Here is a 14,526-nt window from a genome sequence, read left to right as displayed (position 1 = left end):
TAAGTTTCCTTTGATGCTCAGTGTCCCACTCCTCCGACTGACATATTTGTAAGAGTGCTGTTATGGTTTATACCGACTCAGGCAATGGGGAATCATGACAAAACACAAATGCTGCTTTGCGGTTGTTATAGTGCATTAAATGACGTTTGCCCTCATGTGGTGTCTTTATAGGTAAACACATCTAGACATCAGTTTTGTGCTCCACGTGCAGTGGTCAGTTTCTACTTCGGAGCAGACAGAACAGTCACTTGCTGTATGGTTCCTATATAGTAATAGCTAAGTGCTTAAATGGGCATTCTTTTTGAAATCATGAATATGCCCTCAGACTTCAAGAATATAATGCCGATATTACACCCACTGACACAGCTCCACAAGTGCAGCTGGGAGCAAGGGGGATGTGCTGCTGAAGGCAAGAGGGGGTGTGCATGCACATTTGTGTGTGAAAGCACCCACTTGTTATTAACATTTTCCTAAAAGCAGGGCAAGCATTAGGCACAATAATGCACTGTCCTTCCCATGTGACTGCAGTTGGTTCTTCCGGTTGTTTACTTCATGACTAAGACCACATTTGTGCTGATACTCTTTGCATCATGTAAATGTTTAAAAATAGTTCCTGTGTAGGCTCCATTAATCCCATGTTGCTTTTCTTCAGGACATCTGTTGCCATTAGATGGGAAACCCCTCATTTATCAATATTAGACAAACATTTCAAGCACTAGTAGAATGTTCTGTAAGTTAGTGTATCTCTGTTTCCAAGCACATACTGTGGCACAATTATAGGCAGAAATGTGAAATTGTGTTATATCACTTCTGCTTAGTAGATATTGTTATCCAGACCAAATTACACATCATCTGTAAAAATACTCACTGATGCAGTTACGCTTAAGTGCTTTGCCCAAGGGCAAAAGCAGTCCCTTTCCTGGGAATTGAACGTACATACTGCCCCTTACCCCTGCCCCAAACTGCTGAAAACTCAGGGATCTGGAAGGAACCCCATCATCTCTTTTTGCCATCGACTTCATCATCATCAAAGGCTCGCACTAGGTGAACATTTGTATTTGTACATTTGGGTGTTTCATGTACTGTATGCCCACACAGTGTTTGTTTCATTATGTGTGTTGGTGCTGCACAATTGCCCAGTGGCAGTCAAAGCTTTAAATGCCAAATCAGCTTAGCTAAGAGATTTACATTATGCTTTACATTTGTCCGTGCTTGTGTGCCTTCATTGCACCTCCTAGAAATCTGTCAAAAGGCACACTTGTCCTGAAGTGTTTTGTGGTAATTGATGTTCAGCTCTCTAAACTCCCCCTTTCGCTGCTACGGTAGTACAAAATGGGAACACACAAGTGTGTATATGGTTAAACACTTCTGCAGAAATTTTGCACATGTTCCTTAGACTGTTTGTTCATCGCTAGTGTTGGCTAAAATTTGAAAGGTTGGGGCCATTATTCCTTTACCCTTGCGGAGTTTGGTTGAGAACAGCATTATCATTTCCCCTGAAGTTTTAGACAGGATATTCTTTTTTCCTGAAAACAAAATATTATTATTGGTCATATTGCTCCCCTGGTCCATCCTGTATTAAGCTGAAAACACAATTTCTTTCAGTGATCTCAGTCTGTTTATCACCAACTGTTACCTGTGGTGTACCTGCCACAGATGGCATTTGTTTTCACAAAGATGTGGTTTGTCCAGCTGAACACCCCCAGGCTTTTTCTTTTTATGGGGACAGGATAACTAACGGTTAAAATGTCTTCTCTGTTTGTAGCACATCACATATGTGCACTATATGTGCTCATGTACACTCCTTTGAAGGAATAGAATGAGGTGATAAAAATCAGTTTATCATGATGGCCTTGTCTAACACCCGGTGATTACACTGTGGTAAAGGTTCTCAGCCTGAGTTGTTAGGTTTGTTTCATCGAAGTCATATGGCAGCTGAGGACTGCTGAGAAGATAAGAAGGTGTGGAGCTCTCTCTTCCGCTCCGCATGTATTATGGCTCTGCAGTCACACTCAGCCCTTATCTGAGCCGGGTCACACCCACTCATTTCTCTGAGCTCAGTGGAATTAGCCAGCATTCAGGGGAGCTGATGTGTCCTGAACAGTTTTTATAACCATCATAAAAAGGTGGCTGGATTTGTCACAGGGTGGTGCTAAAGCATTGTTGAAAGATGCAAACACTTTGACAAAAATCACTTACATCAAGAAAATGAACCTTTTGACTGACTGTTGATGCAAAATTCCAGTGGGTTGCACTGTGAAGTCCAATGAAGCTACCGGTCAAGTTTGATTCACTCACTCATTTCAGCATACTGCACAAAAGTACATGCATGGTTTTGCTGCAAAATAACACCAAATTATTACAGTATATCATATTGACAATCAAATTCAGAATTGCTTCCTAAAGTAAGCCCCAGATAGTGGGAAAATAACATTAACCAGTGTAGATTTATTCATTGTTGAAAAACACTAAGATTTCAGTGTTAGTGACGAAGATGATAATTTAACTTTCACATATTTTGTGTTTATAAATGGCAGATATCATCTGTATTCAGTATCAAGTATCACAATGAAAAAATAACTTTTTGTGTTTTGTATTTCATGGTGTGAAGAACAGTTCTTTAGTAAGCATGGAGATAATGCAGGGCATCTGTTTTTTCCTATCAGTACGCCACTCAAAGGTTCCTGACTCAAACTCCAGCGCCACCTTGTGGTTGACCCTGGTCAGAATCTTTGTTATTTCAAGACTTCTGTGCTGTGTCAGCATTTCACACAGAGTTCTGATATAAATTGAGCCACGTGAGGGGTTCCTCCATGAGTAATAGCCTGGAAAATGAAACACACAGACTCAGAGTATATCAGTAGCCCATTAAAACGATTGCTCGTTTAAAATGATAAAGTTTAGTCTTAAGGAAATAAAGATTAAGGCTTATGATCATGAATACTGTATTACTGGTGTAGAACATGTACTGCATAGTAGACTGCATGTTTCAGGGTGGTTCTCTCGTCATTTTTGTTTTTAGTCACTTGTGATCATTAAAACAGCTTTTAATGATCAATATGGCCTGCACAGCCCATGGTTTTGTTAGTTCTTCCATTGACAGGAAGTGGGTGGCTAATGTACATTCTGCTCTTGCACAATGCCGATTCACTTCATTTCTGTGCTCTACCTGAAGTTGTGGAGTGGCCACACAGGAAATCCCTTTCTGGAATCTCAGACATTTCTATGGATTTTTCGTCTTCTTCCTCTTCTTTAGAGTCAGTCTCGATACCTGAGTCATACTCGTGTCCCCTGCAGGCCTAAACATACCACAAGTAGTAACGCTTAGTCAATATATAGTTTCTCCTCATCACATGAGGAATCCACTCACTTCTGCTTATGTTGTTGTGTCTATGTAATCCTTGTTCCAAGGATTACACAGCACAGTGAAAATGGAGCTTTAAATTCAAGATTTAGTACACATTCTTTACAAATACAAGCTGGCATGCTGGATATACCTGGATGAAGAAGAGTTTGGGCTTCCCTTCCAGGCTGGGGCACCTCGTTGCAGTGAAGAGAGAGGTCAGCCTCCTTAGAGGAATTTCTCTGTCCGTTCCGAAAATGGTACCTTTTTGCCCATGGCTGAGTAGCACACACACAAAGCAGGCCCTCTCTCCATGATCCTCTGCTGATACTGAGGTCCAAGAAACAGTAAGAGCACTGTAATGTGATGTGAGGTAATACAACACAATGCGCTGGTTGTTATTACAGACAGCTGCAGATTGCAAATCTTACCTGCTTGGAGAACCTGAAGCATGCTGTCAGCTGACAGATCTCTCTCTACCTGAAGAGTGAAACCCAGGGATGCAAAGCTGTGTCTCAGCAGCCTCTCATCTTCCTTTGTACCAATTCTGGGGTTCATCACTTAAGAGTGAAAAGAGAATATACCCCTACAACTTACATGAACCACCATTAGCCTGTCTCCTCTAAGAGGGATTTGCAAAGCTGCAAGTAAGTTGTCCTGATTCACATCATCATATGCAAGAGTGGCAAGGTGAAGGTAATCTGTTTGGGGCAATGCCTTTTTGCAAAAACACAGTTGTAGGCAGTTATTTGAATCCAACAACCATATACTACTACAGTGAAGATTCATATGCATTACTACTATGGATATAAGAAATACACACATACACACACACACAATATATGAATATCATGTATAGTGGAAAGTATGACATTTTGACAACTCACCAAAGAAATTTTCGTTGTTGATAATGAGACATTTTCCAATATGTTTATAGTCCCTGCTATACCAGAATTGGTAAGGATTTTCTTCAATGCTAAAAATAATTGAACGCATTAGTTTAACAGTATATATGTGAGCCATATAGTGTATTGCTCTCTATATGCAAGTGGTGTATATGACAGGCCTTTAAAAAAGGTAAAGAACTGATGTCAAGAGGATGTAGCCTAACCAAACACATTCATTGTGACATACAGCATGTGACTCATCAGAAAAAGGGAACTGGATCTTCAGGACTTTGACAAAAATCAAAACTTTAGCCGAAACAAATTTCCAAGGTATTGTTGATAAAATGGCTTCCCTCAGACATCTGCTGACTACATTCTCAATTGAGCCATCTGTTACACATACTCATTAGTACATTGGGTTTAGTATTTTTGATTAGCAGATGTTTCAACATTGAGACTTATGCCAGAAGCAGAACATTTATCGATAAATATAATTAATCCAAACATTATAGTTTCTCCCAATATACATTTACCCTGAAAATGAAAAATGTTGTTTTGATGAATGAATGAATGGAAAATTACGTTTAATATAGTGATTTCAATGAAAAAGAACTCTGGAAAATGTGAAATTTGAGATTGATTGAAATAAATGAATGGTAAAATATTCAGATTCACCTGGAATCATATTAACTTTATGTTACCATAACCATTATAAGTCACATTTCAGTTTTCTCATCTGAGTTATGATCATTTACATGTTATCACTGAGAATGCTTGGTAGGTGAACAGTAACTAATGCAATAGTCAATACGAAGGTACTTACCTTTTTTTCTCTGTGTGCTGTGCTGTAAAATCCATGGTTCTGTCACTGCGTCTTGTTCCAGAAATAACTGAAGCATTCATTCACGCATGCTGTTCTTCATTTTTCTTTCAGTTTCCAGTGTTGCAGTTTGACGGTGTAGGAGGGGTAAAGACACACCCCTTCTCTAAACCGTGTTTATTATGCAGTATATTGCACATGTTATGATACCTGCCACAGTAAAGTCAAATATTTATAACAGGAGTGACAAAGGGTCCTTGGTACTGTGATGTTGAAATATCTCAGTATCAGACTACTAATTACTAAGACACAAAGCTGCCACTTAATATGATTTACCATCACTTGTTTAATGTTTTGGTGCTTCTAGGATGAATCTGTGAAACAGTATTAATAGCATTCAACGTTCTAATAAACTTTGTGGTATATACTTTTAAATCAAATGTGCCATTTCTAATAACAGTTTTCTAGTTTTCTGACTACTTCACAAACAAATATTTCATGAATCACAATTACACTGACTGGAATGTAAAGAATTACAGTATACTTCATACAAATAACACTTTTTGCTGGAATGACAGCATTCACCATTTCCTGATTAAACGTTGACTTGCTTCACTGATATTGCCTTGAGTGTGTGTGTGTGTCTGTGTGTCTGTAAGTGTATTACTGGGTGTTGGACTGTGTGTAAAAATCAACACAGAAACAATTTTATTAAAAAAATAAATAAATCTATGGTTTCATACACTCCTATCTACCGGCTAGCTCATACTTTGTCTGGCCAACTGTTGAAACTTGGTAATGCAGCACTTAATAGCACTTAATATTGTTGACTCCTTATATGGCTTGTTGCTTGTATTGTACTCTGCCTCACTTGTAAGCTGCCTTGAATAAAAGCGTCTGCCAACTGAATAAATGTAAATGTAGAAGCAGGTTACAAAAACATCCTCAGAGAATATGGTGGCATTGCCATATGGAAATGAAATGACAACCTACAGAAGTGTACAGTTCATTTAAATGGTACAATTAAGAACATTTTTATTTCTTATTCCAGAGTTCTGCATAAAAACAAGGCTGTTGGTATGAGGGGGTACATACATAAAATAGACTTTTTCATAGGTTGTTCTCTTTAGCATTCTCATTCTGTTCTTGCCATCCATCATTGAATCTCTACAATAATAAAGCTTACATCCAAAGTGAATCATTACCTCCGTAAAACTTTGCACTTTGGAGTGTATATTTCAGCACTGTGTAAAGTTTCTTACAGAGAACCACAGATCTCACCAAGCACATTATTAAAATGCATTCATTAAAAAATGTTTATTCATAAGAACGGCCCCACAACACATCATGAAGACACACTGCAACTGCCTCTGTTAAAAAAATCCATTAGCATGAAAAGTATAACTCTTTTGTTAGCATAGAGACAATGCAGGGTATCTGCTTCCTGCCATCACTCCAGGGGCTGTCGGTGGATGACTCAAACTCTAGTGCCACCTTGTTATTGACACGAGTCATAATCTGCATGACCTCCAGCTCTTTCCCATACTTATCCAACATATGACACAGGGCCTGGATGAACCAGGAGCCATTAATGGTATTCCTCCAGGAGTAGTAACCTGAGGCAGGGCATAGAGGGACACATTAAAAGGCCAATCTGGAGCTTCTCTGAAATGAAAGAGTCTGCTTGAAAGTAACTTATAAACTTGTAAATTATAACACCCACATGGCTTAGCTGTACAGTCAGCTCCTTCTAATAACATATTGGATAAGTGCATACTCTGTTTTGTTGCATAGTATTCAGTGGGCACCCTTTTCATCTTAATTGAATTCTTCCTGTTATGAGCACAGTCTGGCTTAGTATATAACACAGCAGTACCCAGAATATGAAGTTGCCAGTATTTCACTCTACTATTTACTACCATTTACAAAATTGTTTGTGTCTTTGACATTTCCTTGTAAAAGCTATTATTTCAAATGATTAGTAATGCAATTGCAATACAAATCACATGACATGAATTTTAAAAATAAATAAATAAAAAACATTACCGGTTGAACAGGATTCTATCTCTGACTGAACCACAACAATTTAAACATAGAACAGCAGAACACCAATGTATGGCTATGGAACAAGACACTTCTTAGAAAGCCACTTCTGTGAATTTGAGGAAGTGACAGATCCTTTCAGATAACATTAGTTCTGCTGAAGTGAGCTGTCATCATGATTTCTGTGAGGTGTAGTGGGAGGTGTACCTGGAGCTGTGGAGTAGGCATACAGGAAGTCTGCCTCCACAGGGATCCTCTTGGGAGACTTGTCTTCTACACTGTCTGTCTCCACACCATCGTCCATGTCTGACCCACGACACGCCTGCTTGTCACAGACAGGGAACAACAGGCAGCTGTGACATGCCATGCAGAACTTAAGTCAGATCACACTTAAAAACCACAGTCACAGGACACAGTCATATGTCTTACACACTTAACAGTACACAGTTCTTTCCTTTCAGTCACCATGCTGTGACTACACGTCTCACACTGAGTTACATATACGTGAAATGCCTGCCTCAAGAGCAGTCCCGCAGTTGTGCGTCTCTTCTCTGACTGTTCACTAATGACTCAATCAACTGCTATTCCTCTAAGCTGAATGAAAGGGAATTTATTTCACCTCTCACATGAAATCCAATCATTAATGTGACTGGCATTCTGCAGTCTCTTTCATTCAAGTAAAACAAGTATTGACTAACAAAAAGTGTACAGCTAAGGATGAGGTGTATATGGAAAAGCTTAAGTGAAAAAGTTGACCATTCACAGATCCCCATACCCAGCATAGGAACTTGCACAGGAACAGACACCCAGGGAAAAGGTGTCATACCTGGATGAAGAAGAGTTTGGGCTTGCCCACCAGTGTGGCACAGCAGTCCCCTTTGAAGAAACTGGTCAGTCTGTTGAGCTCCACAGGGCCGTCAGTACCGTATAACACTCCCTCATCCCCATGGCTCAGCAGAACACACACGAAGGAGGCTGACGTGCTGTGGTCTTCCTGAGAGGCTGAGCACCATACATCACGTTAGCGCTACCCCCTTCATACAGCTAATGGTGCTGCCTCTCATCTGTCTCAAGTCCTCAAAGGCCAGCTGCATTAGTCTCTTTTTTCCATCTTTCACAGCTGTATGAAACTATGACCACAAGAACAGAAGGCTGATCTAAACTTACCTGATCGCAATACCTCCATAATTCGTGCCACTGTCAGGTCATTCAAAACCTTTGTTTTATAACCCAGATTCCGAAATGTTTTCAATATGTTCGCTGCATCTGTGTCTGTACCACTGCGGGGTTTCATGCCTTTTGAGTAAAAAACACAAAACAGAGCACAGGAAACTGTCTGGAAGCCTGCAAAGTCATCTTACATCCTTTAGCTAAACCTCGAGGAGGTGAAATACATGTGATCATGCTGCTGACAGCTTTAACTAATCAGCCACAGCATCATTACATTTTTACCGAACATAACCAATGTGCCATATGAGCACACTATGTGGTACATTGCTGATCAAAACTGTACCAATCATAACTCCTCACTGAATTCCTGAATTATGAAATTAAAATTTTTTAACTACTTCATGCTTCATTTACAAACGATATACAAAACATCTATATGAAAGTTACCTGTCTGTGGTTCAAAGTTCTTAATGTTAATGATGATGCACTGGCCAATGCTGGGGTAGTCCATACGGTATCTGTAATGCTCAGAATGAGACCTGTCATCTTTCTGCAGTGGCTCTACACGTGTAGAGGTCCTTGGTCCTCTGGAAGAGGAGAGGGGAAGAAGCAGAGTGATTACAGAGTGCAGATGTCTCCTAGTAAGACTGTTGATGTTGCACATTGTACACCTGACTCTTTAAGCAAAGAGGAAAGTAGGTTCCACAAATTCTCACAACCAACCCCACTTAGTTTTCACTGCACTCTGCATGAAATTTGTGTATACATGAACAGCATCTGTGCTGTGTGGTACGATGTCCTATATTAGCCCAGCCAATCACTCCTGTTGTGCCAGGTTCTTTCTGAATTATATGAGCTTTTTAGTTTGACTGTAGTACAAGTTGCCATTAACAGTTTTTGGGAGAAAAAAAAACTGCACTGAATCCAGAATCCAGTGAGAGAGTCAAAATGAAAGTGAACTGATATATAGTGTCACAGTCATTAATTATGTTTTATTGCCTTTTATTAGATAGCTAATAAATGCAATATCGCAAACAAAATGATCTTTGGAAACAGTTCACACAGGTCATAGAGCAGCTTGTTCATGAGAGTGTACACATAGCTGTATCTAAATGACAGACAGAACATGGAAATACCCTAAGAGGAAATTCTAGAAGGTTACGGGTGTTCCAACATGCATTTTCACGTCTGCCATTCACCAGGGTATAGGATAAAACCACACCATGCAACCTCCCAGCAAACATTCAACTAAACTGACTGTACCAGCACATAAAACAGGCTACATGTTTTTTCACTAGGCCAAACACACAGCTTTTGTTAGTTGTATTTTGCTACTAAATGCAGAATGTCACTTTTGTCTGATCACAAGATTTCATTTCAAGATGTCATTCAAAGTTAAGCAGTAGCTTAACCACTGATGTACTATGTGTGAAACAGCAGGTTTCCTCTCTAAAAGAATGTATCAGTCTTTAATATGACTATTTTCATCACAATAAGCCAAACAGTTAGTCCCCACAGGGGAACAGAGGTGTTATCTAAGTCCACTGATATTCAGAGGTAGGTCGGTTTAATCGACTGCAAAGCCACATTTAGAACAACTTGCTCACACTTGGCCAAAATCCTGCTTGGCATCCACACAGTCATTTTGTGCACCAGTGTTCTTGTCATTCACCGCTGACATGGTATCTGAAACCAAACAGAAAAGGAAAGACATAGATATATAAATTCCCCTTATTTGAAGTGAAAAAGAAATACACCGTCTCATCAAAAACACTAAACAACCAAGCAATTAAATAAGTAGAAAGGAAGGCGTTTCTTTTTTTTTAATCATACTGATATAATTCCCAGATTATTGATCGTTTCAGCAAAAAATCCCAGTCCAGAAAGAATCCCACCTCATATACTGCAGTGATTAAAATCCATCTGGACTCACCTCACAAGGTAATAAACTGTTTTGGGCTTACTGAGCTGAATAATCTAATGAATGGGGTGTCAAGTCACATACAGCCTGTTTTCTGACAGTAACATTATTACTGAATATCCCAGGGAAAGTGCTACACTTCCCATTACATTGTGCTCAATGGCCTTGTCTTCCCCATTCTCTGACTCCCACGTGTCCTCTAAAAAACAAATGCACTAGCAGCCTATCCTCCTAGTGCCCAGAGGTTACCATGTGCATTCATCAAGCATTGCTGGACTACCCTGCATCAGTGGACAGGAAGCTCAGGACATTGTTGAATATGCAGACCTCTCCCCTGGCTACTTTTGGATTGGATGCCCTCATCCATAGCCCTCTATGGACCACGTACAGTGATCCCTCCAGCCAGCCACCCAACAGTCTCTGAATTGCTTCATTGCACTGACAGATACAGCAAATATTTTTAATTCTGCTGTTTGTTTTCAATCCACTGCCTTCCACGAGTTTCTACTAATTTTTGACAAATATATTTTGATTGGCAGTCATAAACCAGGTTCATGAGCATCCATTATACGCCTGACTACAATGTATGCCTTAAATGTGAATGTTTAAAAATGCTGGGGTAAGAAACGCTGCAGATACCAAAAAATCAATTTCTGTGATCTGGAGTAGGGTTTGAGTGTGGTATGTCTACCAGTAATCGCTTTCAGTGGTGATAGCAGAAAACCAAAATTCAAACCGGCGCCTATAATAAATTCGTGTATCCCGTTAAAATTTGACATGGAGAGCTGAGCGTTATTAGCTAGGTAGATTACATCACATCGACTTTTGTCATCTAGCGCTCTTATCCAATGCGACATAAAATGTGCGACTGAAGTGTATCTCATAAAGTGGTATGAAGAAGCTGTCGCTACAAACAAAACAGTAATATTGATCATAATTAGAACATCTGTAAGAGCCAAACACAGTGCTGCGTAAAAGTTAGTCAACAGGACCCATTTGCTATGAATCATACCTTGTTTTACCTGTTGTATTAAAGTACAACGTCAGTGTGTGATAGATGAAAAATTTATCAATTTAGCTAGGTAAATTTAGCTAAAGTTACTTACATTGGTCTCCGCTTCACGATAAAAATAAAATAATTTTAAAAAGATATAAAAACGTTTGGCTCCTGGAACTGGCAAGCAAACCGTTCCTCACCATACACACCTCAAATTATTTTCCTGTTTCAGTTTTAGACTACCTCCGTAATACAATGACTGCGTCCTTAAGCGTCATGCTGTGGCAACACAGGTGTACTATTCATAGATTTCCAACCGCCCCCTTCAGCCTACAAGTGAATTGCGCAGCATTGATTTTTCGTGACGAAAGCACGCAGGTAGGTAGATTTTTAAAAAGGTATTTAGAAGAAACGCCCACTCGAGGAAATGATTTACATATTTTAATGACACATTACATTCTCATAGACATTCAGCATTAAAATTAAATATGAGCTAATAAGAAAACCATACACATTTATTTAGCAGTATGCACACTAAATGTGACACAGGTGCGGTTTAGAGGTTCTAAGGAGTGTGGATGCTGGACCCTGTGGTATCAAACAGCACAATAGTAATGACCACAATCTGTTGTACTTTTACATTTAGACACTTTGTAAATTGCTCTGGAAATCGAGCTGAGATTGTCTGCTAAGAAATACAGCAGAACGAAAAACAGGGAGACAAGACACAACTGACCACATCCAAACACATCAGCCCTAGTGCTGTGGTAACTACTGTATAGACTCTAGCAAATTCAGAAGAGCATTACATACATGCCACACAGAAATACAACATACACTACAGTAAGACTACATAAATAAGGGGAAGGTGAGCCTATGCATGCATAGGCAAGTCAAAGCACAGTCTGAAGAAGTGGGTGTTCAGTCTGGTGGAAGATGGTCAGTGACGCCACTGTCCTTACCACTATGGGAAGCTCATTCCACTACATCAGCACCCGGACAAGCAGACTGTGACGTGTGGCTATAAAGAAGTGTGAGAGCCAGGCACCTTGATGTTGCCGAATGAGGTGATCTGGTTGGTATGCAAGTATGTATCACAAAAGGATTTACTGTATTTTCATTTAAACTATTTATTTTTTTTACAAATGATTTTGTAAGACAAGACTGCAATTCTTTATTTCATTTGTACCTTGAACACACAATTTTTTTTTTCTCAAACTGATTCTTTGAAATAACCACCTCTAGAAATATTTAAAGGTTCTTGTTTATAAATAGTTCAAAAACACAAATATTCAGGACCATAGATGATTTAAGAAAACTGGTTTACTATTTGATGAACGTTAACATGAATGCTCTGTGCATTTTGCAATTCCACAAAAGTTCCACCTGCCAGGTATCTTGAGAGTCTCTGGTGCAGAGACGACCAGTTCGCCTTGTTCTGCGCAGCCTTGGATCAGTGTGCTGAGTGCTTAAGTTTCCTTGTGATTTTCCTGGTCCAAGACCTGCTGCAGTTTGTCGTTGACGTTCTTCAGCTGGTGCTCGGCTCCGAGGACAGAGCGGGCCTCCAGAAGCAGGGCAGGCAGGCTGGAGGGCCCGTACTGAGGGAGGGAGAGAGCGCCACACTGAGGACCACCACCACGCTGGCAGGAACCCTTTTCTTTGTTCATATCACTGAGCATTTCAACAGATCTGTTAATAGAGTGTCAATAGAGTCTGCCTGAGCATCTGCCCATTAAAAAAGAACAAGTATGTGGCAAAAACTATGGACAGAACAGTTTTAAGCTCATCTCCACACTCCTGTGCTTCACCATACTCAATCACTATTACTATGGAAATTGATTGACTCCATTGTGGTACCAGTTAAAAGCTTTATTTTTCATGACTGCTTATTCTGAAGCAGATTAGGCTGCAGGTGAAAGGGGAGCTCTGTGTAAAACACTGCCCTAATTATGATATGTGTTGCAGAAAGCTGGAGTGAAGCCTCCTCACCACTTCCACCTCGTTGGGGTGCCTCTCCCGGTGCGTCAGGTAGTTCTTGTGCAGGTCCCTCAGGTCCGACAGGAAAGCAGTCCCCCTCCTGAGGTCACTGAGCCTCTCCTCCAGCTGGTCATGCTCCCTCTGCAGCTTCCTCAGCTGTGTCTCCTTTCTGGGATCCACGGCGAGGGAGGAAGTAAGAAAAGATGACACGTCTGTCTCCACTTCTACGTCCAATCAGACCACACCCCACCTCACTGCATGGTTAGAATGCGTCGCTCCCAGTTAACTCATTCATTTGTAAAAACACTAAACAATGCATCAATTTTTAAAATGCATTAATTTCTGCCTGCTCCGTTGTAGATGTAATACATAACCATAAAAATGCCCTTTATTTGAATCATCCAGACATTGTTCAAAATCAGTCGTTTATTTGTACGCAAGACATCCATTTAAAATATTTCTGCAGTGATGAAACTTCAAGAATAATTCACCCAATTGCAACCAGTGTCCTGCCACAAACACTTACTGTATCATTTCACTTTTGACCTCAACCAATCTGGTTCTCTTGCGATTGATGGCACGATTGACCTGAGTTCAAATAGATATAAATAAGTAAAAAAGTAAATTAATGAAGTGCAATTAGGCTTTACAGTGACTGTGCAAAATCAGACAAAGCAAGTGATAAAGTGATACATTTCTCATAGAAGTATACAACCAGAGCTACAAAATTAAAATGTAAACAAACAAAGTTATTTGGGTATTACCGAATAGTCTACAGCTACATGCACATGCCTAGAAATATCTTTGCAATACATCTGCACCCACTGAGGACTTTACCTTAATGTTTTGCTTTTTCAGGCTGTTCAACTCCTTTGTGCTGGTTATCTGAAAATGGATTTATTGCAGAAAACACAGTTATCAAGTGTGACAGGAGTTACATTTCAGTACTTAAATACATACCTCCTCTATATCAGGCCAGTTTAGGTTTTAATCAAGCTAAAGTGATTAGACCACAGAACTACTGTACTTCACTCTAGATTATTATTACTTACCAGCTCAACAAGCTGATCCTCAAACTTGTCTGAAAATGCATCTATGGCCTGTCTGACTGAAGCCGATTCAGTAGTTTCCCTGAACACAACCAGACGAAAGGAATACTTTTCATTATATGCTCTTATTGAGTTCTGCCAAGCCATCAAGTAATAAGCAGCTGCAGACACATTTAGTTGACCTTTTTCAAGAGATAACTAAGGTAAAGCAAAAACAAATGTTCTTGTTGTGTGCCAAACTGCTGGCTGTCACTTACTTGAACTGTGACGCAAAATCCAGAAATGCGTCTAGTACCACATCAAGATCGATAGGATTCTT

General features: G+C 39.8%; 3 protein-coding genes across 3 annotated transcripts; all 3 read right to left on the bottom strand.

Annotated features, from left to right (window-relative positions):
* Positions 1-2,598: 2,598 nt before the first annotated feature.
* LOC118793614 (caspase-3-like) lies at positions 2,599-5,288 on the bottom strand. Its single transcript, XM_036551840.1, has 6 exons — positions 5,054-5,288; positions 4,231-4,319; positions 3,775-3,903; positions 3,498-3,673; positions 3,170-3,299; positions 2,599-2,825 (listed from the first exon to the last, which is right to left on the bottom strand). Exons 1-6 carry the CDS (start codon positions 5,131-5,133, stop codon positions 2,599-2,601), a joined length of 831 nt encoding a protein of 276 aa, XP_036407733.1. The 5' UTR covers positions 5,134-5,288.
* An 822-nt stretch (positions 5,289-6,110) lies between these two features.
* LOC118793121 (caspase-3-like) lies at positions 6,111-11,439 on the bottom strand. The gene is made up of 7 exons (XM_036551128.1): positions 11,291-11,439; positions 9,871-9,949; positions 8,711-8,850; positions 8,261-8,389; positions 7,920-8,095; positions 7,301-7,415; positions 6,111-6,666 (listed from the first exon to the last, which is right to left on the bottom strand). The coding sequence occupies exons 2-7, from the start codon at positions 9,942-9,944 to the stop codon at positions 6,437-6,439; spliced, it is 864 nt and encodes a 287-aa protein (XP_036407021.1). The 5' UTR covers positions 9,945-9,949; positions 11,291-11,439; the 3' UTR covers positions 6,111-6,436.
* A 1,209-nt stretch (positions 11,440-12,648) lies between these two features.
* Positions 12,649-14,521, bottom strand: cenpu (centromere protein U). The gene is made up of 6 exons (XM_036550765.1): positions 14,465-14,521; positions 14,211-14,289; positions 13,996-14,043; positions 13,685-13,746; positions 13,171-13,327; positions 12,649-12,779 (listed from the first exon to the last, which is right to left on the bottom strand). Exons 4-6 carry the CDS (start codon positions 13,690-13,692, stop codon positions 12,651-12,653), a joined length of 294 nt encoding a protein of 97 aa, XP_036406658.1. The 5' UTR covers positions 13,693-13,746; positions 13,996-14,043; positions 14,211-14,289; positions 14,465-14,521; the 3' UTR covers positions 12,649-12,650.
* Positions 14,522-14,526: the final 5 nt, after the last annotated feature.

This window comes from Megalops cyprinoides, chromosome 18 (genome assembly GCF_013368585.1).
Source record: "Megalops cyprinoides isolate fMegCyp1 chromosome 18, fMegCyp1.pri, whole genome shotgun sequence".
Classification (NCBI taxonomy): domain Eukaryota; kingdom Metazoa; phylum Chordata; class Actinopteri; order Elopiformes; family Megalopidae; genus Megalops; species Megalops cyprinoides.
Note: the sequence above shows the minus strand (reverse complement) of the source record. Positions and strands in the feature narration are given on the sequence as shown.